This window comes from Lacerta agilis, chromosome 8 (assembly GCF_009819535.1).
Source record: "Lacerta agilis isolate rLacAgi1 chromosome 8, rLacAgi1.pri, whole genome shotgun sequence".
Taxonomy (NCBI): Eukaryota; Metazoa; Chordata; class Lepidosauria; order Squamata; family Lacertidae; genus Lacerta; species Lacerta agilis.
Genome location: NC_046319.1, coordinates 49,567,599 through 49,595,241, shown reverse-complemented (window position 1 = coordinate 49,595,241; position 27,643 = coordinate 49,567,599). Strand labels below are relative to the sequence as shown.

The window sequence follows — 27,643 nt, the reverse complement described above, 5'->3', positions numbered from 1 at the left end:
AAAATCTGGCCCATCCTTGCAGAGCCTTGCAACATTTAGGGAATGAAAAGATGCAACTACACAATTCCTGTAGCAGAAGATCAGTTTTATTTGTAAACTCTTCTTTGGTAATCAAGAAGACTTAGTGTGAAAAGAAAGCAAAAGAGATAAAAATTAAGAGCAAAAATAAAATACACTCCAGATCAGAGGATGTACAGGACACAAACTATGGTAACCAACACAGAGAGAGAAACAAGCAGGAAGAGGAAACTGATGGTTTGGATCAGAGCCCCCTCTGGGAGAGGAGGCATCACCATCCGGCAGCAATTGTGTGGCCAAAGTCAGCAAGCAGATCAGCAAGCCAAGCCTTGCAGGGTCGAGTGGATCGCCCAGGTACGGCCTCCCGTTGCTCCTCGTGGTCTTTTTCTTTTCTTTTTCATTTTCCTTTGTTGTTGGTTGTGGCAGGGCGGGGGGCGGCGGGTTGAGTCGTGGAGGGGGCGGCTCATCTTTACAGAGGGGGCTCGCTGCAGAGAACGATCTCCAGTTCCTTGCGGTAAAGTTTCCCCCCATCGGACAGATTCATGATGCTCTTTCTGTAGTTGGTGAGCTGCTGGATGCCCATTTCCTGGCAAAGGGGAAAGAACGGGGGGGGGGGGAGCAATGAAATTTCACGTGACTGGAGAAGGGAGCGAAGTTCAGAGCAAGGCTTTAGAATATCTAGCAAATAGCGTAGAATGGAACACCTAGCAAATGGTCTCCCTCGGGAGGTTGTGGACACTCCTTCCTTGGAGGTTTTTAAGCAGAGGTTGGATGGCCATCTGTCATGGATACTTTAGCCGAGAATCCTGAATTGCAGGGAGTTGGACTAGATGACCCTTGGGGTCCCTTCCAGCTCTACAATTCTATGATTCTATGAACTGTAGAGTTGAAAGGGGCCTAAAAGAACATCTAGTTCAACCTCCTGCAATGCAGGAATCATATAATACACGTCTTTGCCTCCTTAGCCTCCTATTCAATGTAAAAAACAGGGAGGTCTACTTATGGTCCCAAACAGTATTTGGGAGAGGGAACATGCAGAAAGGGAATTCTGTGGTGAGGCCCCCAGCTTTGATATGGTCTCCCCCTTGAGGTAGGATTGTCACCCTCATTGCTGGTCTTCAGAAGGCAAATGAGGACTCTTTTATCCAGGCTTCTGTAGTTTAATTATGGGATTCTCACCCGCAGCAACAATATGTGAATGAATATTTTAATAACTTCTTAGTTATGCAGTAACACTTTTATTTTAGTTACTGTTTTATTGATGTCTGTGTTATGCAGTTCATACCTGTTGTATATCGCCCCAAGCTGCTGTGGACGAAAGGTGATTTGTCTCAAAACACATAGAGACCAACACACACACACACACACACACACACACCTAATATCATGAGCCCAGAACTCAACAATGATCCCTCTTTCATTCCTACAAAGCTGGATACAAAAATTAAATGTTTAATAAAAACTGAAAGCCAACTACACCAAAGTATCAAATCTTACACTTAAAAATTCCAAGTTCTGACTATAGGGAATGAGAAGTTTTTCACATGGAGTTTTTAAGTGTATGAATTTTAAAACCAGAATTCTTCCCGAGGCTCCATTACGAATTAAGCCTCCAATTGCTAGCAGTGCAATAAGGAAAGGGTACTAGATCCCTCAAGACAGGGTGCAATGGTGCAATCTTTCAGACACAGTTTTTGGGACAGATTTGCAAATAAATTTTCTCACTTGATGTTTCTGCATCGGGCTATAATCTTTACAGTAAGTGCTTGGACACTCCTCATAATGTGTGCTTTGGGGTGAGGAGGGCCTGCCCCCAATCTTGTGTTCTCTCTCTCTCTCTCTCTCTCTCTCACACACACACACACACACACCACCTTATGCACTCACTTTCTTGTTTTTCTCATAGAGATCTTTCAGAAGAGCATCTAATTCATTCTCATCAATGAAGCCGCTTCCATCCTGGATATTAATGGTAGGAGATAATAGAGCGAGATTAGGCTATTCTTTTAACTCAGAAGGCACATTATTCCCCACCGCTGAAAGTCTTCTCTTCCTTCACTTGTAATCTGCAGGCACACCAGCCTTACTCTCCATCCCAGCTGTTTGAAAATTTTCTGCTTTATAGCTGCTTTCTTGTTTGAAACCTTGGAAATATAAGCACCATCAAAGGAAAACCTTCCTTTATTTTTTATTTTGGTGCCGAAATACAGGAAAACCTTCCTTTGTTAGAACAAAGTGGTCAACTTGGCAAACTGCAGAAACAATATCAGCTGAGTGGCTTTCTTCACATGCCTACTCATTGCCCCCAAGGAGAACAGACCAAGCTGAGGCTCCTTTGTGTCAGAAGAGAGTTCCATGCATGGCCAGCCCAAGACATTTTGGCACCTGAGGTGAGCCACAAAATGGGGCTCCCCCCCACCCAGGGAAGAAGGGGTGAGTGAAGATCTAGATATTGTACCTTGTCATAAAATGCAAAGATAGCATTGAATTCGTCTGAATCTAGCTTCATTCCCTGAAGAAATGAGGAGAAATGGATTAAGATAAACAGGAGGAAAGCAACCCCACCAATATCCCACCATCACTTTTTTTTTTTACCTGAAACTTAAGAAGGAAGTTCTCTTGCACAGGCAATAGTCTGCAACATGAATGGGAAAACGTCAGACAAAAGACGGTACAGCATGACTTTTGCCAGGAAGATAAGGGATCAGTACCACCCCTGAATAGGTGAGTTTTGTCTGTCAGTTCCAGATGCATTTTGCTTGGGGCAAACTTTGAGATGGAATGTCGATTTCTGGAGCTGGGATAATATTTGGAAACTGGATCGTGCCTTACTGGGATTGGAGACATTTGCCTCAGAAGTCCTTTTGAAACATGGCAGGCCAATTGCGTCCCGCGTCCTGGTTTAAAACGGCCCCACAGGCAATTTGGAAAAATCAATCTGTTGCAGCCCCCTGAGTGCCTGCTGCTCTGCTTGCTCTCCCATGACATTCTTTGAACCATTAAAATTAAATGCAAATTAACTATTTTATGCAAAGTTTATTGCAGAGGCTTTCCTTCCTGCTTGCCGACAGAGAGCTCACTTGTGTGTGTGTGTGTGTGTGTGTGTGTGGCGGCGGCTCTCCTTCCCTCTGCCTTCTAGCAGGGATGCTGCCCAAGTCCCAGCCTGCATTCCCATTTGCCCAAGCAGGGTGCAGGCTCTGGTCTCTGATAGGTGCAGTGGCATGGGAAGGGGAGGCTGGGGGGCGGACTGCCCCGGGTGCAGCTCTGGGAGGGGTGACAAGATGGCCTCTGCCTCCCCCAGGTGTACAGTGGCCGAGGGCGCAGCGTCCATACGGGATGCCACACATGCACAGTCCAAACGGGGTGCCACACAGGTGCTGCCCCGGATCCCAAGGGGGTGACCAAAAAAAAAAATCTGCACCAGGTACCATCTGGGCTAGCTACGCCAGTGGATAGGCACAGGGCATATCCCTGTTACGTCCTCCCAGAAGGCAGAGGGAAGGAGAGCCACCCCACCCCCACACACATGCACCCACTCACACACAGGCGGGCAGCATCCCTGTCAGTTTCACCCTTCACATTAGTGCAGCATCATTTTTTTTCCAATTGAGATGAATACATTGTAAAATCTCAGTTAATGGCAGTTGGTCTAAATCAGGTATAAATGTATTTGGACACATGTATACCTGGTGTTATGTCCCTGTTCATATTTTTTGAACTTAAAAGTTGACAGATAACCCTTATTACCAATAATATGTAATGTACTTTACAATGATCCTGACATATATTTCAGCTTCCTGGATTTTTTCCCCATCTGGCCTTCAGATATGAAAGGCAGAGTGATTTAACACCTGTTTAGATTTGCCATCCATGTGACGAAATGAAAAGTATGCCGTTTGCAATAAACTTTGCATAAAATAGTTAATTTGCATTTAATTTTGATGGTTCAAAGAATTTCAGGGGAAATGGTCGGCCCTCATACATGTTCACTTCATCAAATCTGGCCCTCTTTGAAAAAAAAAAGTTTGGACACCCCTGCCTTACAGGGACAAGTTGCAAGGAACTCCTCTGCTCAAGATGTGGGTTAAAAGGGTGTGACTGTGAGGTAGGTGAGGCTGCGGGCCAAGTTTAACTGGGCCAATGTCACCCAGCAAGCTTCGTGGGTGAGTCAGGATTTGAACTCTGGTCTACTGGATCTTAGTCTGACATGCTAACCACTATTCCGCACTCATCCAGCCTTGCACAACCTGGAAAACACCTACCACCCCATTCTTTTGGACTGCAGCCCCCATTGACTATGCTGGCTGAGGGTGAGGAGAGCTGTAGTAGCCCCAAACAGTGGGAAAGCACCAGGTTCGGGATTACTCAGGAAGAAACTCGACTATTCAGACTGGAAGGGTACATTGGAGATTGCATCCAGAGAAAAAGAGACTCTACACTTATATTATTTCTGCCATATGGAGGGGTGTGGGGAGGTCTGACGGCATAAGAGCTTTGTTTAGGAAGGGCAGGAGCAGCAAACTCTCAGACAAAATCAGAGTTTTCCCTGCCAGAAAAGTGACAACCAAAGAAAGATGTCTGGCTTTTTGGGGTTTATAACAATGTGATGAATCACTGGAATGGACTCCCTTGGAAAGTGGTGGACTCCCATTCACTAGAGATTTTTAAACAGAGGTTAGATGGCCATCCATCAGCCGTGATTCCTGCATTGCAGGGGGTGACCTAGATGACCCTTGGGATCCCCTCCAATCCTATGGATTCTATGAATCTTACCGTGACATCTCCGACAGGCAGAGCTTCCCATCCCCATTCAAGTCAAACATTCGCAGCTGTGGGGTCAGAAAGCGACAGTCTGTGAGTGGCTCCTAAGTTAAAGGTTTGGGCTGCAACAAGACACCCCTAATGATAATAACAATAATTTTATTATTTATATATGCCGCCCATCTGGTTGGGTTGTCCCAGCCATTCTGGGCAGCGGCAGAGGAAGCCGCTTGGGCGCCTGGGGCACACTCATAGGGGCGTGGCAAGGGGGGCACACTGCAGGGCCTTTGGGGTTTGCCTGCCTCCTCCCACTCAGCTGCCCTACAGCTGGGGGGAGGCAGTGGGTGGCCCGTTTATGCAGCGCGAAGCCTATGCGCACCCAAGCCACCACATCTCTCCCAGGACTAGTATGTCTTCTTCTTCTTTGGCGATTACTCATAGCCGAATAAGATTGTCTTCCATGAACACAGTCTTAACAGTGAGTCTGTAAGTGACTGTGGAGGCCAATTCTGGATCCACACGTCCTTCCGCAGTGGGGACATAGGTTTCCAAGTGGGAGTTGATCACGGTGATTGTTTGCCAAACATGATACCCCCACCAAAGCCAGAAAGGCTGTAATTGCCCACCCATTTAGGCTGCTTAAATTGCACAGAGGACAATGGGATTTCAGCAGCCTGACCGCATAGCAGCCTTCCCCCAACCTGGTGCCCTCTGAATGTCTTAGACTACAACTCCCATCAGCCCAAGTTAGCATGGCCAATGGTTAGGAGTTGTAGTCTAAAACATCTGGAGGACATCAGGTTGAAGAAGGTTGATGTGGACTGCAGCCAGAGAGGGCACTTTTAAAGCCTAACTAATTAGTTGTGGCAGGAGCTTTTGGGGGATACAGCCTACGGGGGACAGAGGAAGCCTGCAGGTGGTTCTGGAGTTGAGCAACGGACCTCCCCACCCCACAGGAGACCTTCCTACTCCCAGGGGGCTTCTTGCACTTACGATGGTCTGTGTATATTCTTGCAGCTTTGGTTCGTCGTAGGGCCGGTTGGCTTTCTCAAGCAAGTCCGAAAGAAATCCCTACAAAAAGAGATGTCATGAGAAGGTGCAGATTGATTTACAGCCCCATCATAAATGTGCCCACTCAGAACTAAGCTCAGCCGTATGCTCAACAGGCCTTGATGTCCTAGGAAGCAAGCACAAATATGCAGAAGAAATGAGGCATCCTGGGTAGGATGCAACTGTTGCTGAAAACAGCAGCTACAACTCTCCTTCCTGCATAAACACCACCACCACTGACCCCAGCCTCCAGTGACAGACAAGACTGTAGGGGAAGCAGGCAAAGAGAATCCCGCCACAGTAAGGCCAGACATCTAGCATGCCATTACAGTAAGAAGTGGAATGAGCTGTGCATAAAAGCCACAGCACTGCCTTTTAACAAGAGACTCTTCCATTGACCAAAAATGGCTTCTGTTTGGTTTAGACACTTGATTTGTAAAATGGGGGTAAGAGGCAAATGCTGTGGCGACAATAAAGAGTAAGAAGCATTTGCACACAAGAAGTGCTCTAGAAACTGTAAATAAGTGTGCAACACGCCTTTCAGTGTGACATACAGTCATAGAACTGTAGAGTTGTAAGGGACCCCACAGGCAGGGGGTGGCTTTCGAAGAGGGTCAAACAAACCCATGGAGGAGGAGGAGGAGGAAGAGGAAGGTATCAGTGGCTACTAGCCACTATTGCTATATTCTTCCTCCATGGTTGGAAACAGTATGCATCTGAATGTCAGTTGTTGGGAATCACAAGCAGGGAGAGAGCTGCTGCTGTGCTCAGGTCTGGCTGGTGGGCTTCCTATTGAGGCATCTGGCTAGCCACGGCGGGAGCAGCATGCCAGACTAGAGGAGGGTGCTTTGGCCTGATCCAGCGGCCAGATCCTTTATTTTGTCCTTGGAGTTCCCTATAAAGGAGGAGCTCCTTTCTCCGCCATTCCTTCTGTCAAAACAAGAAGTTGGGTGGGGGAGGCAAAGGGATATGCACTGGGGCAGAATCAGCTGTCTCCCCACTGCCGTCACAGACCTTGAGCCACAGTCGTTGCATCAACAAAATCCACTCTCCCCACTGTGATAAAAAAAAGGAGGACAGTGTTCGGCAACAGCCCCAACTCACAGCCCCCTGCTCAACTGCACATTACCTGGCCTCTGAAAGATTGCGGTGGCAGTGGAAAAAGAAATGGGTGAAAGGAAACAGAATTCGCCTGCTGGGAGGTAGGAGGTGCTGCTGCTGCCACTCCTGAGCGTCTCTGGTTGTTCAAGCAGTGGCAATCCACACATTACAGCAGACACTGGTATGGACCAGTGGACATGCCCCCGCTCTAACACTGGGTTTCTTTTTTTGCAATGAGATGCTGCAGAGTCTACACACACCTCTTGCCTGCTCCATGCAGAGATTTGGATGCAGGTGGGGAAACACGTAAGAGCATGGCAATGTGATGGATAGGGAGGCCATTTTCAGCACAAACAAAAGATGTTGTTGCCACAGTTGAAGCCGCCTCTTAGTGCTGCTACTCTTCTCCCCCCCCCCCATGCCTCAAGTGCTAAGGACAGCAGCAGTATCAGAGCCGTGATCAATAGATGCTTTGTGAAGAGCAGGGGAGGGGAGGGGGTCGTTGTTGTAGAATAGTGGTTCAAAGAGTGAATTGCCAGCCACAAAATACCCGGCAGAGTCAAATCTCACTTCATCATTGTGCTTGCACAGGAAAGCTTCTCTCGAACTCAGCTCCCACCTATAATGTGACCATCTTAACACTGGCCAACCCTACAGGGCTATTACAAAGAGTACAGAAAACCAAATAGAAGCGCTTTGAAGATGCTGCGCACTGATATTGCACAGAGGCTATTTGTGCATTAGAAAATGTGTGTGTGTGTGCATGCAAGTATGCAATTGGTATTAACTTTTAAAAGATATTTATCCCTGTGAGCCATTTTGCATCTGGTTCTACTCCGAGCCTCAACCTCAGCTCAGCCCACCTTGAGCTCATTGGCTTCGATGTAGCCACTGCGATCGGTATCATACTTCCGCCAAGCCTGCAATGGAAAGAGCACAGATTTGTCACAACAATTGCATTTATATTGATTTTTATACATTTTGGGATTTATAACCCACCTTCTCACAAAATGCCCCAAGGTGGCTAAGAACAGCAGCAGCAGCAGCAGGAGCACCAATGATGAAGAACATAACAAATGAATCAGCAGATTAGGAAAAAGCAATAATGAGCCGGTAACTGAAAATCCATCAGAGAGCAGTTCAATCAATTAAGAAATGGTCTTTGGAGCCATCCTGTATCACAGAGCAACCGCTTTCCAAATCTTCAGTATCAGTGGGAAAAGATTCTCAATATTGTTTTCGTCTGGAGAAAGGCCAGCACAGTGGAAAATGCTGTGTCAAGGGTTCACCTTCATTATTGAAAGAATGAATATTTTAAGCACAAATTATTATAAGCAGATCAATTTTAATAATTAATTGCCTGCGCCTGTCACACAACTTAATTTGCCCATTAGCTAACAACAGATGGACTCCAGTTTCATTTCCCAACATGGTTTTCATTTCCTATTATTCATTTTAATTGCTTGGATGGATCGCTGTTTCACAGCTGTTGGACGTATGTCTCAAGATGACGACATATCAGTAGCGTTTTTATTTATTTATGTCCCTCTAGGCAGACAGCACCTATTTGCTTCCAGGGAGAAGTTGCCCAATGCCAACCTTATGACAACCCTGCTGGCCTGGCCTCCTCTGCTTCACTAAGTGGGCCGTAGCCCTGTAGCAAAAGTTCTGGGGCGAACAGGCTGGCCCGTTTCCAGTTGGTGCCTACCTCAGAGCTGAAATCCTGTAACTTTTCATATGACAAATGTTATTGTGTATTATTATTATTTTGTCCAGTTCTTGGTGCTCTGCAGTGCAAGAGGGCCCTTCCAGATGGCAATAATGTGGTAACACTGGGGAAGCAGCACAGAATAACTAACGAAGCAGATTGATGTGGACGGCCCAGTACCAATGCACTCTTACGGCGTCAGTAGCATCTTGCAAAATTCACCTGCTAAAAACAAAACCCACCCCAGTCTGGAGGAGCCAAGTTATTCTTACCTCCATGAATTCGGCACTGGAGCCAACATGCTGCCGGAAACAGAGTAGGAAGTTCTCCTCTGTGGGCAAAATCTGTGCCAGCTGGGTGGGGGTGGAGGAGGAGAAAGAGACAGGAAAGGCATGTCAACCTCAGAGAGAGAAACTGATTGAGAACAGTGTAGACGATATCAACAACAACAACAACAACTGCTTAAAGTATGTTCCTGGTCTCCTTTCCCCTGACCTTCTGTCTTGCCATTTTTCTAGGAAAGAATACAGGGAGAAGTTCAACTTGGACAGTTTTGGAGCAAGCCCACTTTAGATCACTGAAGTGAACTGTTGGCAATCCAAAGGACTCCTGGTCACAGGGTAAAATGACTGGTTTTGGAACAGCATAATCCAGGTTAGGGAAACTGCTGAGAAATATGCTCAGGAGGATTCCTCAGAACAACCAAGGGCCAAACTAGATATGATGTCCATTGTACGAATGCACTTAACACACACATTTTTGTTATTTAAGTAGCAGCTGCAGGGAAGCTTGAACAGCCTCTGGAGGGAAATGCTTAGGGATACAGCACCTGCATGGCCTGCAGAAGGTCCCATATTCAAATTCCGGTGGCATCTCTAGGTGGGGCTGGAATGTCCCCTCTGATTCACCCTGGAAAGCCATGGTGGCTGCTTGGTTTTATGCTAGATGGGCTTCCTCCAGCTTTTGCTGCCTGCTGTTCTGCATTCTCCAAGGCTTTAGTACAGCCTTCCCCAAGCTGGTGCCCTCCATATGTCTTGGACTACAACCCCTGCCAGTCCCAGCCATAGGATCCTGGGATTTAGGAGAGCATAACCATGCTGATAAGGACTGATAGGAGTTGTAGCTCAGAACCACTGGAAGTCACCAGCTTGGGGAAGGGAGCTCTAGCAGGGCTGAGGCAAACAGCAACAACAGTGTGGAGATGAGCCACCTCCTCTTGCCATCATGAGGAATGGTGAGGATTGGGCCCAGAGGGTAAGAGCAGCAAGGAGGCATGGCAGTGCCAAGATGGGCAATCTTCTTCCCGTCAGGAGATCTGCAGCATTTCCCTTTTGCTGACTTTGTCCCTGCCTGCATATAGGCAGACTCAGAGCAGTCATCATGCAGAGAGGAGTGAGCATTCTGCCGAATGCACAGGCTCACACCCTCTTCAGGGCAGGGGGCTTCTGGACTTCTGCAGGGGGGAGGGTGTCACACAGCTCACCTCAGACATTTCAATTTTCCCATCGGCGTTCTTGTCGTATTTTCGCATGAACTCCTGCATCTTCTCCGCAACGTTGACATTTTTCGATTCCTGAGAAAAGAGGGGGCACGGCTCACTCCTCTGATGTAAGCTCAGCTTGGTCGGTGGGCAGAAACAAAGCCACTTCTGGGCTCCGTCCTGTGCCCAGACCAGCAGGCAAGCTGCATTTCAAGGAGAAATGGCATTTGGGATCCATGCTCCTCCCCATTGAGTGCAGCCTTTGCTTTTAAAATCCCCAAAACATAGATGGAACAGAAGTTGTCACTCAGAAACACCTCTGGGGGCCACAGGTTCCCCCAACCTTTCCAATAAAGCAGCAGTGTTGAATAATAAGAATATGACATTTTGTTTAACCCAAAGGCAAAAATTACAGCAATGCAAACTTTAAAACCCAGTTTAGTCCTTTCTTTTAGGGGTCAAGCTAGATGCTTACTCCCAAATAAATGGGCACAGGACAGACAGCCTCTTTAAGCTGAAAACAGGAATAGAAGCAGAAGTTAATGGACATGAGAAAGAAAATGCACAGGTCATTACCACTCCTGCTCCCTTCCTGGCGCTCACTAGCTCTTGGAAGAAGCTTTCCAGTTCTTTGCCTTCAATGTAGCCGTTTCCTGAAAGAAGAAGCACAAAAGGGAGCAATAAGGAGCATCCAAAGCTGGAAAAAAGGATAGCAAAAGGCATCTCTCCTCTTGCTTTGAGTAACAAATGAACATGGCCTGTGCTACCCTTTCATTCAGCCATGCCTTCACCTCCCCACCAAGGATGTTTCCACACTGGTCAGGCTCTGTACACACCAGTGTCCATGCACACACGAGTGCCACAGATCAGAGTCTTCCATGTGTACTTTTGTGCACATTCATTCACGCACGCGAGCTTTCAGTTGAACTCTGCCTCTGTTTTTCCTATCCACACTAGTGAGTTGTGCTTGATGGGGTATGTTGCCCCCTCCCCTCAATTAGTACTTCCTCTGCCCTCCCTGAGTTCTGGAAGCTTTGAGGTCCATTGAGGGCATGCCTAGAGGCATTAGTTTTTTGGGGAGGGGGGCACAATTATTATTTCTTTGAGATACAAGTTTTCTGAAATGCCAGACTTGCACAAAACAGCAGGCTAATCAAGATACAAACATGTACTGCCGTTCATGTCAAGAAATACAAACCTTCACAAAGCCAAAGAAGCAGCCCCTCCCTCGCTTTAGCGGCACCATTTCACAGACCTGATATTTTACAGCAAAATGCCAAAAATAAAACAAAAAGCTTTCCAACACTGGAAATGTAAAAAATACATGCACCACATATTTACTGTCAAAACCAGTTGGTCACTGCAGAATAATTATTTAAAAATTAGTATTAGTTTCTTGCCAAGTGACATCAGTGACACCTAAATAAGCCCTGCATAATTGTTTTAAAATTTAGGACTGGAGGGAGAAAGGGAGAGATTAACAACATAATCCTAGATCTACTCAAAAGTACAGCAGAATCCTAATCATGTCTGCTCAAAAGTAAGTCCTGTTGAATTTAAGGTGTTTACTCCCAGGTAAATGGGATGAGGATTGCAGCCTTACTCCCAGAAAAGTTAATATAGGATGCCAGGACTAGATTAAAAACAGGCTATGAAATAGACAATAAATTGCCTTATTCAGCAGCCCAGGAAAAAATAAGCTTGTATAGCTCATTATGTTTAGAAGAAGAAGAAAATATCAACACATTTTAATGGCATCATAAGCTGCATTTACACTTTTATATGTCTCTTCAAAAAACATGATTGCAAATAAGAAAAACATAAATATATATATATACACATACATACATATAAGCTGTGTGTACATTTTTGTTATCACCACCACAGAAATTGTTAAATTGTTAAATGTACGTGCCTACCAAGATGCTGCCTATATGTGTTTCTTTGATTTTCTGGAACGCCTACTGGACGTACACAGAGAAAGAACAGTGGGAGGGCAGGCACACGTGGTGCCACTGCTGAAAGCCAAAAACTCACTCAACGCCCATGATGTGTGCACCCCCTTCCCCATTATATGCAGTATCTGGGCAGCAACGAAACAGAAGCAGGAAAAGGCAGCTCTAAGATTTCCTAGCTCCTCCTGGTGATGTCCAAAAATGTCACTTGCCATTCATTGGCTAGAACCCTGCAAAGTAGAGTCCACCGAAAAGACTAGCTCATGTTACAGAAATTGTGACACAGGGGTGGAGGTGTTAATGAATTGGCTCATATCTTCTGATCTAGAGAATGGAAGAAGTTACTTTAAAATCAAAACTAAGCTGGCCTTGAGCTCCCCCCAAATCTGACCTTTTCTGCCCAACTGTTGGCAGCCCTGATGGCACACAGCAAAATGGCAACACACATGTAAAAAACAAAAAACAAAACAAACCACCCACACAATGCACATTGGTATGTCCGCAGAGTAACAAGCAATTATATGTTGGATTTTTATTTATTTTTTTGCTTACCAATTTGTCTGCTAATCAGGAAAACTTGAATTAAATGAGGGAGGGGGAGTGTGGGCTGCTGCTTGAATGAGGAAAACTTTGTGTGGACAATGTGGAAAACATGCATACATGAGATGCCTCGACTCCATTTTAAATTGCCTTGTGTAGACAGCTTCTGCCACCCAGGATTGAATCACTAATGTAGGAGCTGACCTGGCATTCAATAATAGGACCAAAGTGGATGGGCTAGAAAGAGTGGGCCCTTCTCAGCCGTGGCCTCCTGAGTTCTCTGCGCAGCACCAATGTAGGCTTGTGGGATTGCGGAGAGGGAGTAGCCGTAGTTAACAGGGATTACATCTCCATCTCCCTTCCGGCAGGATGCAGTTTTTAAGTATTGGGACTTAGTGATGGGCATTAAAGGACACCACTCTGCTCTGAGGTTGATTTCTGAGGTATTTCTGAGAACCCTACTAGGGGAGTTTTTGGCTGATGCTGTGGGTGCTCCTGCTGAAGCCTGTGAGATGTGTCATTCTATAAGGCCCCTTTGAGACCCAGATGCAGTGAAAAGTAGGGTATAAGTTTAATTAAATAAGTAAACCCAACACCATTTTCCCCGAGTGATTCAGGGTCTATGCTCCATCTTGGCCCACAAGAGGATGCAAGAGAGCTCCTGGAGGTAAATGGTGGCACATTTGTAAGACACCGAGGCCAAATACGCCCATACCCTTTTGGATCTGCCATGACTTGGATATCAAGAATTCTGCAGTTACAGGTAGGTAGCCATGTTGGTCTGTCATAGTCAAAACAAAATAAAAAATTTAAAAAACAAAATTCCTTCCAGTAGCACCTTAGAGACCAACTAAGTTTGTTCTTGGTATGAGCTTTCGTGTGCATGCACACTTCTTCAGATACCAATTCTGCAGTTATGTCACTTAAATTTGTAGAATACATTTCAGTTATTGCAATTTGAGGATGTGGACCAGGTGCTTGGAGGGGGGGGGTGTAGCCTCCCATATGCCTGCTGGACCCTGGATCCTTCATGTCTGGTAACATCTAGCAGAGGGAGACTAACCAAGAATTGACAATGTGGCCCCAATGAGGGAGAGGAGGTTAACGTCCCAGTTATATAAATTTATTTAAATACAGAAATCACCACCTTTTATGCAGCACAATATTTCATCTGCTTCAGCAGAACTATGAATCCACACCTGACTCCCAATGAGAGGCCAGATTCTTAAGTAAGGAACTGAGGTACCCCCCTCCACACTCCTAGCTGACAATGGATGGATTTGGGAGGAGCTGGTTTGGTCACCATCAAGCAGCTTGTCCAATTAGCTGCTAATTTCTGTCTCAATGGCTGACATATCTGTCTGCTTCCTGTGTTGCAAATGCTCTGCCAATAGAAAGCCGGCTCAGCAGGCCAAAGTCTCTCCAATTCCCTCTTTCCTCTATGAAAGTTTCTGCCTTTTCTGACTTGAACATTTCTCTTTTGTGCTTTTCTTTGAGTACACTTTCAAACATTGTTTAAAAGTATTTAATGGTAGCGGCTCAAATATCAAAGAATTAAGAGGAAAGGCATGGTTATACCTATTGGGCCTCTTTCTACAGGGAGTCCAAAAAATTCTGTTTTTCATATGGAATCCCTTAAAAATCATTTGGACGAGGGGTTTTCAAAGCAGCAGAAAACTCTTTCATATACCTGTAGAAACAAGCTGCCCAGCAAAGCCCTTATTAAATGGCACAGAGCTCACTCTGATTTCTCCACAGTTGCTGCTGCTGGCTTGGCAAGCTTCTTTTTGAAGGATGGAAGCCCTCTTCACTTCTTATCTTGAAAGAGACTAAGGACATTGTATTGTTAAACCTTTTGGTTAACTGGGGAAAATACACGACAAACCTTCACTCTAACAATAACCCTGTGAGGGAAGTTGCTAAGGAACCCATTTTAAGAAAGGGGAACTGAGACAACTTGCTTGAAGCGACCTCAGAATCTGCAGCTCAGTGGCTACTTGGACCCAGGTATGGCAGAAGCAAGTGCAACACCACAGCTGTGTGCAAGGAGCTGTTGCAAGTCAACCGGTCCGTGTGAAAAGCATGAGTCATTAAGAAGGTCTGAAAACACTCTTTCTGATTTGAAGATATTTAAAGCAGGGTAAGAAGAAGAACAGCTAAACACCTGTAACCAGCAAAGGTAGCACAAGAAGTAATTGATTATGAATTGGTTAGATTATTCCCTCTCACAATATAGAACATAAGAAGAACCTGCTGGATCAGGCCAATGGCCTATGGGGAAGCTGGCAAGCAGGACTTGAGTGCAACAGCACTCACCACTAGTATTCTAAGCATTACTGCCTCTGACTGTGGAAGCAGAGCATAGCCCTCATCATGCCCAGGGGTGTGGGATGGGCTCGTGAATCTTTAATAGGCACACTGAAGAGCGAAATTTGGCAGAATCCTCCAGCAGTGAGAAGGAGTGTCTGTGGAGGCTCCCTGTTCGACAGAGCTACACTTGGACCTAACCTCCTTTGAACCCAGAATCCTGCTCTAGAAGGCCTGCAAGTGTCCCTTCCAACTCTGGGGATCCCAAGCAGGATGGAAATGAGTGTTCTGAAAAAACATCTTTTAATGGTATTTCTCATGAATAGATAGGGAGGCTTAATATGCATTTATTCATACTCCTAGAGAAGTCTCACCAAATTAGGTCAGCTGAAGCAAGGCTCTTATAAGACCTGACTTACTAAAACAGTCAATGCATTTTTAAATTCCTTGCAAAAAGTTCTGCTATGCTAATGCCCTGCAGGCCATCCGGGGACCTGATTAGCCTCTCAAAAGAGGGTCTCATACAAGTCAGCCAGGAAGGCAGGAAGGCACATAATCTCTTCTGCACCATCAACACAAACTGTGATGGCTCCTTCCAATAGAGTGCCATTGGAGAACTGTCATTTTGGGAAGGTACCAAGCCTTCCTTCGATGTATTACCAGGTGCTTTTCATGAGGTGTTAGGGGAAACTACAACACTAAAGTTTCATAACCTCAGCAGACATGCACAGTTATCAGCATTTATAAACAGGAGAGCCTGAATGTTCAATGTGTCTCTTCCTAAGTCTTTGGACTTCATCCACCAGCTTCAAAGGAGAAACAGCCTCAGGCTGGAGAGCCAAATTTAGCCCTTTGGACTCTCCCTAGGTCACACAGCTGGTTCAGAGCCCAAAGAGGCTTTCGGGAGCAAGGTTGAAAGCAGAGAGAGAGAGAGAGAGAGAGAAAGACAGAGTGAGCTGGATGCTTTCCTTGTACTGGTGACCTTACACCAGGCATAGGCAAACCCGGCCCTCTAGATGTTTTGAGACTACAATTCCCATCATCCCTGACCATTGGTCCTGTTAGCTAGGGATGATGGGAGTTTTAGTCCCAAAATATCTGGAAGGCCGAGTTTTCCTACGCCTGCCTTACACTCTGGCAACCTCTCCCATGGCTTTTATGTGGGCATCCCTAGCTCATCTCACGATGGAGGTGTAATGGTTCTAATTTGTTCTGCTTTCAGACTGTGGCTTGCTTTCATTAATAAAAACCCTTAAGCATGTCTGTTTCCTTCAGGATTCAGAAGAGTGGTTGCCAGAGGATTTCACTGGATGCCTCCTGAGCATCTGATGGGAACACTACTAGCAGCCCTGCCATTAGGCTGGTGTCCCTCCAGCCCTTTGTAGGCATGTAGTCTTTGGAAAGGACACCTTCACAAGATTTGCCTGGGCGTTAAAAAGCTGCCTATCACCCAAATATACACCTGTGGTCCTTGAGATGTTGCAATGTTGCAGGACAAGGTAGTATGAGAGGAGCTGGGATGGGGGGGGGGAGGATGGTTAATTCTCCCAATATCCTTGCAAACAAATTATTGTCCCCACCCATAAATGCAATGCAGATCTAGTAATGAAAAGAAGATCCTGATCATGCTGGGTAAACTGTCTTGTTCTTGTTCTTTTTGTTTTTTCTTGAGTTACCCATTAACTACCTAAAGACTGTTGTAATTAAGCGCTATATTAATTGTCAAAATAAAAACGCAATTTGGCCAGCCCTGAACTCCCCTGGCACTCCCTCTTCCACCCTGACCTTTTCCAGCTGCATGTGGCACAAGAAATCAGCCTGCACGGGCAACTGCTGGGCCCCCTTTCCCCAGGTCCAGGAGAAGTAAAGCAGCTGGCAGTGCTTCACCCATTTCTCCTCCAATGGGCAACTGGGTAGGCAGGAGGGCTGGCTGGTGCCTGTCCTGTCTGCACACTGGGCAGCCCAGTCATCATTCTGACTCCTGGGCTGAAATCCAATATCAGCATCCTATTTGGGAGTGCAGCGAGAAGGATAATAGATAGGCACAGCATTTTATAAAACCAAAATTGATAAGCTCCATCAATGCCATCATTCAGCCAGTAATAGATGAACTCTTGGAGGAGAGCCCATTCAAAATGGAGCCCGTAACAAAGGCAATAAATCAAAACAACGTGGTAGTTAATTATTCTTTTGCCTTGTTCTGGCCTGCTGCACAGCCGTAAACCTCAGCTTTTCAAAAATGCTGTCCTTGGCTCTGAATTGCAGTATAAACCAAGCTGAGATTTTGTATGCAAACTTGAAATACATAGAACTTTTAAAATCCCTTAATCAAACCCCTTTACACATTAGAACTCTTATCATGCCTTGCAATTTTCAGGGCTTTTGTTGCTGATATCAGTATTGCAACTCTTCCTCCAAGGAGCTGAGTGGTGTATGCGGTTCTCTTTCCCTCACAACAATCCCGTGAGGTAGGTTAGGCTGTAAAAGATTCATGGCTTAGTGGCAATTTGAACCAGGGTTTTTCCCCAGTGTGAGTCCAATTCTCTAACCACCACCACAGAATGGGTTGTCGCATGGCCAGAAGTAGGGAATCTGCCCTGATACACTTCTCCTTCCCAGCAGTCAACCTTCCTAGGCAAAGCAAACAGAACTTCATTTCAGCATCTGCTCCACCTTGACTCCTACCAGATTTAGAGAGCTTCACCACAAACCATCTTGCCTTCCTGTCACCTGCCTGCGTTTTATTTTATTTTATTTTACTATCTATGATGAGTTTGGATAACTCAAAAGCCTTGCAGACTCTTTTGTGGACATTTTGGTTGGTCCTACTAATGGCATCATTGAACTGTGGATTTTGGAATTTTTATTGTGGGCCAATCTATCTAATTGTGGAGATACAGGCTTTATTTTTATTTTTTTTAAGGAAATACATGTAAAATGCCTTTCAGGTGTCTACTTGGGTTCAACAAGAAATAGCACTTTAATAAACTGGGTTCAGTGGTCTGCTCCCCCATCAGTAGAAAACTGAATGTGTAACAGACTCCCTTTAGATAGGATGTGTCCCTGCACGTTCTTCAGAATATCCTGAGGCAAAATGTGCTTTTGGCAGACTTGACAATATGGAAGAAACAGACACCTGCTGTTTGGTGTTTTGATAGATCAGCACTGAGGGCTGCTGTTTCTCAGCTTGTGAACTATAGAGTGGGCAGTGGGATGGGGTGGGAAGCGGAGGGGCCCCTGTGGCACTCCAGATATGGTTTGGCTCTCATCATCCCAGCCTACTGGCAATGCAGGCTGCAGGGGCTAATGGAAGTTTGAGCCCGACTTCTGAAGGGCCACAGGGCAGTTACCCCTGCCACAGACAGAGGCTCTAGTGATCCATTCCTCCTCCATTTTGTTTTTCAACCCAAGGAGCCAGGGTAGGAGGAGGCTGTTGTCTAAGCAGAAGGAGGGCAGGCAGGGAGAGGCAGCAGCTTCCCCCTCCTGTTGTTTTCCAGTACAAAATATCCCCCAAGCATCTTTTTCACCTGCACAATGAAAGTTATAAGGCTCCCAACCAAATATATCACCAAACTATAAGCATGTGAAGGAAACAATGGGTTTCCAGTGCAATGTTTTCCTCATGGCAGTACCTGGGGTGGGGGGTGTTGAGAGGGATTGGTGGCTATGAGAAGGCACTTACTCCTTCCTTGGCCCTGGGTCACCCCTGAAGATCCCCTTACAGTAATTATTTTAAAATGTCTCCCCTCCCTCATCGGGTTCTAGAACTGGAAGTGAGCCCAGCCAAGGGGTGGGGCTTTGGGGGGACAGACTCAGTTGTAGGGTAGGTGAAGGGGAAAGGAATGAGCCCTCTTCCCTTTCCTGCCATATTCATTGTATTAATTTATTTTGAATATTTCTAGATTGCCCCCTCAGGGTAAAAGCCTCTCAATCCAATGCGGCCCACATACATACTTGAAAATATCAAAACAAAAACCATCCACTTATATTAACAAACAAAAATAGCCATCTAAAGGCATTAGGCAGCCCCAGCGGGCACACACGTACATCCTGTAACATTTAAAACAATTGCAAGGAAGTCAAATGCTGTTTAAACAATAGGAGGCTAAAAACTCAGCTCAACATTTCAGCTGAAAGCAGATGGAACCAAGTGGGTTTTCAAGGCTGGTTCAAAAGCTAGTGATGATAGAGCCAGCCCTATATCCCTTCAGAAGGGATCCCACAAGTATGGGGCCATCATCAAGGACCAGCTCTACCATTAGGCAGAGTGAGGCAGCAGACCTCAGGTGGCAGATGCTGAGGGCCACAGATCAGACAGAACCGCCTATGCCATGCAGTCCACCTGGCCACCCAAAAAGCCCTCAGGTGCAGAGGAAGACACTGTCCCACCAGCCAGTGTGGAAGCAAGATTCACACACCAATCCAGTTGGCCTCTGCATGTAGAATAGGTGCAGCATCTTGGCCTTAGGCAGCAAAATGTATTGAGCTGGCCTTGGCACTCTGTTTTGTTTTGTGTGAGTTTGCTTTTTCAGTCTATGCTCATATTGGCTATAAGCAACTTTGTACATAGGGCCATCACGGTTTCTGGGAATCGCAGCAGTCCTGAGGATGAGTCCTGCTGGAAAGCCTGAGATGGGTGAGGCAAGTGTTTTCTTAAAGCAGGTGGCATTGTGTAATTGATCCCTGATGGGCCCCCAAGGGAGAATTTTAATCAGGGGAGGTTTTACTGGCACATCCCTGTGGGTTGAGCAGCCAGTGAAAGAGTGTGGGGTAGGGTGACACACAGAGCAAGCCTGCAAATATGGAAGGTTAAGCCATGGCTTTGGAAAGGAGAAAGTGTGAGCAATGAGAAGATGGAGGGTGCTAGAAAGAGACCTTGCATGTTCACAAGAGCAGTCAGAAACTAATAAACCACATTCACACAACTTTTAGTGACACACAGTCAACATGGTTAAATTAATGTACCCCAACCTCCAACACTTGTTATATGTAAAGTAATTACAGTGGTACCTCGGGTTACAAACACTTCGGGTTACAAACTCCACTAACCATGAAGTAGTACCTCAGGTTAATAACTTTACCTCAGGATGAGAACAGAAATTGCGTGCTGGTGGCGCGGCGGCAGTGGGAGGCCCCATTAGCTAAAGTGGTACCTCAGGTTAAGGATGGTTTTAGATTAAGAATGGACCTCCAGAATGAATTAAGTTCATAACCCGAGGTACCACTGTACTTTAACCCATGATTCTGGAGGCCTGCCTTACACATGAAGCAAAGTGAGTACCAGTTCAGAACACACAAGTACGGTAGATGCTACTTTTGCATGTGTCCTTATGAACGTGGTGGGGAGGGGTGGGGAACTTGCTGCAAATAGAAAACTAGTGTATCAGGGTTTGGCCTGCTGTGCTTGGCTTCTACATGTGGGAAATTACTCAGAAGTACACTAATGAAATGCAGGACTCTGCCCCTACTGTATTCCAAAGTTATGTGCAGTTTTCTAGCTTGTGAGTGGTTTGCCATCCTGCAGTTTGGTTGTGAGCACCACCCACATCCAGCTCTGCTGGTGCCATTCTTGCCCCTGGGTTGTCCTGCATGCCGCTGAACCAACGGGGAAGACAAGGAGGAAGTGGCTTACCACCTCAAGGGGCTTCAGGAAGCACCAAGGTTGAGGTAGGACATAACTTGGTGGGAATCCACCATTATTAGGATCTCCAGATTTTGCATCCTCTGTGACATTAGCTGTTGATGCGATGGTGATGCTTTGAGCACCCTGAGTATATTGTACATGGCTTGATTAATCAGAAAGATAGATAAGATAGAAATTGCAGGGGTCCTCTGATATAATAATGGGATTACAAAGCAGGGACAGTATAATTTCATACTGATGCCAAGTCCTTGGTTTCTGCTCTGATCATTGCAAGCGAGGTGATGTAACTGAAAAGCTGTGCTTAATGATAAGTTGCCAAAATGATTATATTAATAACAGGCTAGATCTCCTTAGCTCCCCTGGGAAGACCCCCCCCCCCTCCACACATTGAATCACCCTCAAATTACACTGCAACAACATATCATTTATGTCTGTGTATGTGTGTTTGTTTGCGGGGTGGGGGTGTCGTGTTTGTTTTTAAGCTGAGCTTACTTGAACTGACAAAAGGTGTCTTGGTTGCATTCACCCTTTAACGATGCATCCTGCACAAATCTACAAGGAGGGAAACCATGGTTGGAGGGGTGCAGAGGGGTACATAGGAATTACAGGGGCCAATGTGAAATGCAGTTCTTTTGGGCATTCCGTCTTTCTCTTTCTCTCTCTCTCTCTCCCCCCTATTTCTCTTATATTCCTCATACCTGCCTTCTCTAACTTGGTGCTGTCCAGGAGTTCTGGACTGCAACAGCCATCCACCCCAGCCAGCACAGCCATGCTCCCATCAGCCCCAGCCTCAGATGGTTGTGGGGTTGGTTGGGGCTGATGAGAACTGTGGTTGAAAAATCGAGGGGGTACCATCCTGGTGCTACCAGGTCAAGTAAAACTGCCTTACAAATCTTACCAATAGGAGGGACTGAGAGGGACTCCAGCTTGTCACCAGAAGTAAGGCAAGGCTTGGCTTGGCGACTCAATGAGATCAGGCTAGCATTGCTTAGACTGGCTTTTTCTTGCTTGGTGTGTCCTCCTTGGCCAGTGAGGTCAGCTGACAGTCTTCAGGTTGGAAGGACAGTCTAGGGTGCCTGAGTCCACTGAGCCTCATTTACCAGCTTTACTGACAGGCTGAAGTCCCGGTGGTACAGGAGGCAAGCTGCTGCAAAGTGGCTGCCTGCAGGAGACACCCTTGTTGCCTTACAGAATGTCAGGAGGGGGAATCTTGCTTTGCTGCCACCTCTACCAATCAGGCATTTAGGATAATAATAATAATAATAATAATAATAATAATAATAATAATAATAATAATAATAATTTATTTATACCCCGCCCTTCCCAGCCAAAAACCGGGCTCAGGGCGGCTAACACTAATTAAAATCACAGCAAAAACATAAAAACAATCAATTTAAAATACAGATTAAAATACAAATTCAAAATTAAAACTGCAGTCTCATTTTCAAATAGCCCACCAATAAAAGAATGAAGCATAAGTATCAAACAGAAACCAACCCAAAGGCCAGGTGGAACAGCTCTGTCTTGCAGGCCCTGCTGCACTGGCTCAAAACCAGCACCTTAAACCTGACCCTGTACTCCACCGGGAGCCAGTGCAGCTGGTAGAGCACTGGATGAATGTGGTCCCGTGGCAAAGACCCGGTAAGGAGCCTCGCCGTGGCATTCTGCACCCGCTGGAGTTTCTGGGTCAGCTTCAGGGGCAGCCCCGCGTAGAGCGAGTTACAATAATCAAGTCTGGAGGTGACTGTCGCATGGATCACTGTGGCCAGATCAGTGCGAGAGAGGTGGGGGGCCAACTGCTTAATACGGCGGAGATGGAAAAATGCCACCTTTGCTGTGGCTGCAACCTGCGCCTCCATGGAAAGAGAGGCGTCGAAGGTTACACCCAAACTCTTGACAGAAGGCGCTGGCACTAATTGGGCCCCCGCAAGAGATGGGAGTTGGCCTCCCAACCCCATGTCGTCCCGACCCAGCCAGAGGACCTCTGTCTTCGAAGGGTTTAACTTCAACTGGCTCCCACGCATCCATGCAGCCACAGCCTCCAAGCATCTGGTCAGTGTGTCCGGGACCGAGTCAGGGCGGCCGTCCATCAACAGATAAAGCTGGGTGTCATCAGCATATTGATGACAGCCCAGCCCGAAACTCCAGACAATCTGGGCAAGAGGGCACATAAAGATATTAAAAAGCATCGGGGAAAGGATTGTGCCCTGCGGAACTCCACACACCAAGGAGTGTCACGGCAACAACTCCCTCCCTAGCGCCACTCTCTGTCCCCGACCTGACACGACCATGCCCCACACGACACCACTTTGACAATAAGGTATATAATCCACAATGCTAACAAGGTCTAGCCATACTCAGACATTCTGTTCAGAGTGAGTGAGAATGAGTATGCTCTGCCCTGCCTGCCCCCCACCATCAATCATCCTTCATGAGCTGAAGGATAATGCCTGAAGCAGGCAGCCTTTTTCTGTCAATACAGCCTTTCTGCATGGCACAGAAATCAGGGAAGGAGGGAATTTACCCAAGGAGAGCAGGCTCCCCACTTCAAAATTTTTCCATCCAATGCATGGGGGGTAATGATGATGGGGTGGGGAGAGCTACCATGCTGGTCCTCCCTCTCCTTCTTTAGGGTGCCTCAATAGGGCTATGTCTTGCTGCCTTTCAAGAGTGAGCCTTGTAGGATTGTTGCCATGCTCCAGCCGCATCCCAGGGTTGGGATTGTGTTGCTGCTGGAAAGTCAGAATCCCCTGTGCCCTCAAAGAGGCAGAGACCCCCCTGAGGCCTGAGGGAGAGCAGGGGAAGTCCTTCTTGTACTAAATGCATTTCATGGAGTGGCTCTTAATCTCACGGAAGGAGCAAGAGGTTGAGCTTTCTGAACAAGGCAAGGAAATACAATCACAGAAGCTTAAACCAACTAACCAACCATACCTCCAGGCGTTAAGTGGGGAAGGTACAGGGGTCTTCCAAATGTGAGACTGCAAGAGAAACAGGTGGCCTTGTGAAGTACAGTTGACAAATGCAAATTGGGTACCTGGTGCAAAATATTGCAGATGTCATGCATTATCTAGAAAGGCTGCTCAAGAGAGAGTCTGCAGTCATAATATTGATGTTTTTGGGAAATGTGGTTCACAGTTAACAAATTAAAAGTCCAGGACACATGAAGGCAGCAATTTTAAAAATGCTACATTTCCTGCCTACAGTGCCAAATAGACAGATAGAGCCTCAAAGTCTTCAACACTTTGTGAACAGTCCTGGAATCAATTTTTTGATGAAGAGGGATCTAGTAATATTTGAATTAATTGATTAATGTCTGGGTAGGATCGTGGTCCCGAAGGGCTGCCTTTGAAAGCAGTCTGGAAATTTCCTCTGGTCCAAAATAGGGCAGGCAAGTTTGTTAGCTAGGACTGCATGGCATGGTAATGTTACACCAGTGCTTTTTGCTCTGCTTTGTCTTCCAGTCCATTTCTGGGCCCAGTTCAAAGAGCCACCATTAACCCATTAACCTTTAACAGCTTGGGACAAGGTGACCTGAAGGACTGTCTCTGCCATATATACTTACCCGGACATCAATATCTTCTGAGGTCCTTCTCAGGGTCTCCCCAACAAATAAGGTAAGGCAGGTAGTTTATAGCAAGAGGATCTATGTGGTGACTTTCATTTCTTATAGAGCCCCCCTTTTATATTTCCTGGGTTTTCAGTCTTAATATATTTTAGTGACATTCAGATCTTTGGTATATTCTTGGGAGTTTTAAGACTGATGACATTTTGGTGCAGCTGTGAGCTGTGTCGTATTGATTTTGTATTTTGCTAGTAGTTTTCTGCTCTATTAGATTTTGTGGTGCTTTTATGGTTTTATTATCCGGCTTTATATTTATTTGCTTTAATTTTTAGTGGAAGCCTCCCAGAGAACATATGTTATTAGGCCACCATAAATAAACTAAATAAAAGATACCAGCATGCCTTCCTTCTCTAGGAGGGGCAACGAGGTCAGCTTCCTCCTTTTTTGAGAGCTTCCAGGCTGTTGCTATTTTGGGGTGGGATTCGGTTCACATACTGGCCAATTCAGGTTGTGCTTGGGAGAATGTCATGCAAAAAAACAACAACAAAACCCCTCTTCCCTGAAAAGATCAGACATTCTGAGATTCGGAGTCATGGGGAAATACACCAGCAAGTGTAGACTAGCACTTGCTTGATGCACCATTGTCAGAATAAATGCTCATTAAATAGTCAACACTGCTTAATTTCCCTGCAAACAAATCAGGGTGAATAATCAATAAACAAGCCATCTGGAAGAGGACTTGCTCGCTGCACTTTAGCCGCAATCCAACGTGAGTTATGTGAGCTTAATCCCAATCAGTTTCTGTAGGCTTAAGCTTGCCTCACTCCACAGGAGATCACGGACTCTGAATGAGCTGAAAACACCATCCCGCTTTTTACTCCTCTCCCGTCAGCATCTGCCCAAGGTGAAGGTTGCTCAGTTCCTTCTGACGTACAGACTATGGTCTGACCATTTTGCTAGGATGTTTTGTTTCAGCTGATTTGAGTTTCTGAGTTAGGGCTGGGGAACCTCTTTTCTATCAGGGGCTGCATAACCTCAGAGGCAATCAGGTGGGGGGGGGGACACTCCATGCTGACAGCTGAGGCCATGGTCAAAATTGGCTGGAGTTTACAACACTTCAGGATTACACAGTGCCCCTCCTCTTTCTTACACACAGACAGAGCAAGGAAAAGTGGGCCTGCAGTTCCTGGAGGGCCACTTGAAACTAAGCTGGGGGCTGCAGGTTGTCGCCCACTCTTCTAAGGAAATAGAATAAAACTCCACCCCTGGATCTCTGCTCCCTGTTTGTCCTGAGGTTGCTGCAACCATGAAGAATCATAAAGAAGCCAAGCAGCCACAGAGACCGGTCCATTTTTATGCAACTGGCCCACCCACCCAAATGCTTCACCTTCCCAGCCCTTTGATCATCCACGCCATGCACAATATGCCACAGAAACGCATTGTTTTGAAAGCACACGCTCCACTTAAGTGGCTCCAGCAAGTAATTCACCCAGTAGCACATCACAGGGGAGCATCATGCACCCCCTGCTGCATACTGGGGTGTGCCTTCAGCCAGTTCATCTCAGAGGAAAGTCTCTTCCCTGTCACCAGTGTGGCAACTGGTGCAGTCAAAGCATGCACATATATAGGGTGGGGGGATTTAATTTATGAAATTTTTGGTTCTCCTTCATTTCATAGGACAAAAAAGTCAGAAAAGGCCCTGGTTAGATTTATCCCTATGGCCTCAAACCATGTGATCCTCTTGCCTCCTGCAACAGTATCAGAGAGACTGTTTCACCCCTACAGCTGAAATTCTTAAAATCCACCTTCTTCCAAGTTCTGCTTTTCCTGAGCGTATTCCATCATGGCTGGGAGAGGAGGCACAGCAAAGGGCTTAAAGAGTTTCAGAATATGCATGTATCCCCCTCTCCCACAAATAAAAACCTTTTTGGATCAGCGTTCTGGATAGCAGCCATCTGTTCCTGTGTTGTGTGAGATGTTAACAGCCACCACCTCGGGCACCCAGTGGCTTACCTCATGTGAATTACTTGTAAGCGGTGCTTAGAGGCAGGTTTGCAGCTATCTAGAGTAAAATCCTGCTATGCCATCTTGACACAGTGACTAGTGGGGAAAACATATTGTACACAGAATTCTCCAGAGCGCAGATCAAAGGTTTCTAAATGGTAAGGGACACCCACAGGGGGTGTTATCAAGACATAGTCACAGGACCCTTTACAGTAAGGCAAACTCCCATCATACTGCAATCATTCCTCTTCTCTACAGGAGCAAATGTTTAGCTGCACAGGCACAATCCAACAGGAGAAGCCACCTCAGCTCTTCCTAACATGGGACAGGATCTCTAACCAGACTTACTTATAGTGGCAAAAAGTTTACGAGCCTCCAAAGTTTATGAAAATAAACACCAGGAAGTCTAAAACAGAAGACTGAGACTATACTACTCTAAAACATATTGAATTCTACCAACTGAAACACTTTTCAACTTACCCACACCCATTGTTCCCACTCTCATCAGAAACATTTCCACTCCTCTCTGCTCACTCTTTGTCTCACTGTTTCCAACTCTCATTTACTACAGCTAACAAAAGTGAACAATTTATAAAACGTAGACACTTAAAAACCGACAGCAACCCAACAGCAAAAAGAACAGGCAACAGAAACTACCTTTCTGAATTCTGTCTTAAAAACCACCTTATTGCAGCCTTTTAATTAAAAATTCAGGCAAAGTAGAAAGAAACTTAGCATGCCTAATGATTAGCACTGGCCATTTTAAGCCACTGATCAATCTCCTCCAGCCACATGTTGGCACCAAGCAATAAAACATCAGTTGTCCCTAATGGTTAAATGAAGAGAAGTTTGTGTCCCTCTTTTCATTCTCACTGACCATCAGCATCATAATGTTTCCAGATGTCCAAGAACTGGGAGGCGGTCAGTTCTGCCAGGTGCAGATAAGGGGGCTGCTGCTTCCCTGCCATGAGCGAACTGGTCCTCAACCGCGTTGCTCTCTTGTCTGCGTTCAGCACCAGGAACTGTCCAGCAGCCTCTCCAGCTCCCTCGCTGCCCTCTCTGCTTTTATAAGCCTTTCAAAGCTTGCAGAAGGAGGCTACGTCCACTAGAGGGCACACAGGCTGTTGAGGAGGCGGCGGCAGCAGCAGCAGCAAGGGAAAGTGTGTGTGTGTGTGTGTGTGTGTGTGTGTGTGAGAGAGAGAGAGAGAGAGAGAGAGAGAGAGAGAGAGAGAGAGAGGTCTGTGCCAGTGCGTGTTCTAATCTGGAGGTTCTACAACATAATGAAAGCAAAGTATTTGGGTGCATGACAGACGACAGGGAGGGAAGTCTACATGAAATATCTGAGTTACATCAGTTAAACATGTGCAATTCCTGGTTTCTGAACAGGGCAGCTAATCATCTGAGACAGTCTTCATAGTTTTCAGACAGACCATGCAAGGTCTGCCCCCAACAAAACCCACCAAAAATGATGAAGAAAAACAATGTCATTTGTCTTGGGGCAGTAGCAGCAGAT

General features: G+C 46.1%; 1 protein-coding gene and 1 long non-coding RNA gene across 2 annotated transcripts; one reads left to right on the top strand and one right to left on the bottom strand.

Moving 5' to 3' along the window:
- Nucleotides 1-416: 416 nt before the first annotated feature.
- CALB2 (calbindin 2) lies at nt 417-27,202 on the bottom strand. Its single transcript, XM_033157334.1, has 11 exons — nt 27,008-27,202; nt 10,695-10,771; nt 10,122-10,211; nt 8,911-8,991; nt 7,794-7,850; nt 5,773-5,850; nt 4,792-4,847; nt 2,614-2,653; nt 2,477-2,530; nt 1,906-1,977; nt 417-604 (listed from the first exon to the last, which is right to left on the bottom strand). The coding sequence occupies exons 1-11, from the start codon at nt 27,096-27,098 to the stop codon at nt 488-490; spliced, it is 813 nt and encodes a 270-aa protein (XP_033013225.1). The 5' UTR covers nt 27,099-27,202; the 3' UTR covers nt 417-487.
- LOC117051186 lies at nt 20,488-24,179 on the top strand. The gene is made up of 2 exons (XR_004427157.1): nt 20,488-20,587; nt 24,026-24,179. It is a non-coding gene; the product is annotated as an uncharacterized LOC117051186 (long non-coding RNA).
- Nucleotides 27,203-27,643: the final 441 nt, after the last annotated feature.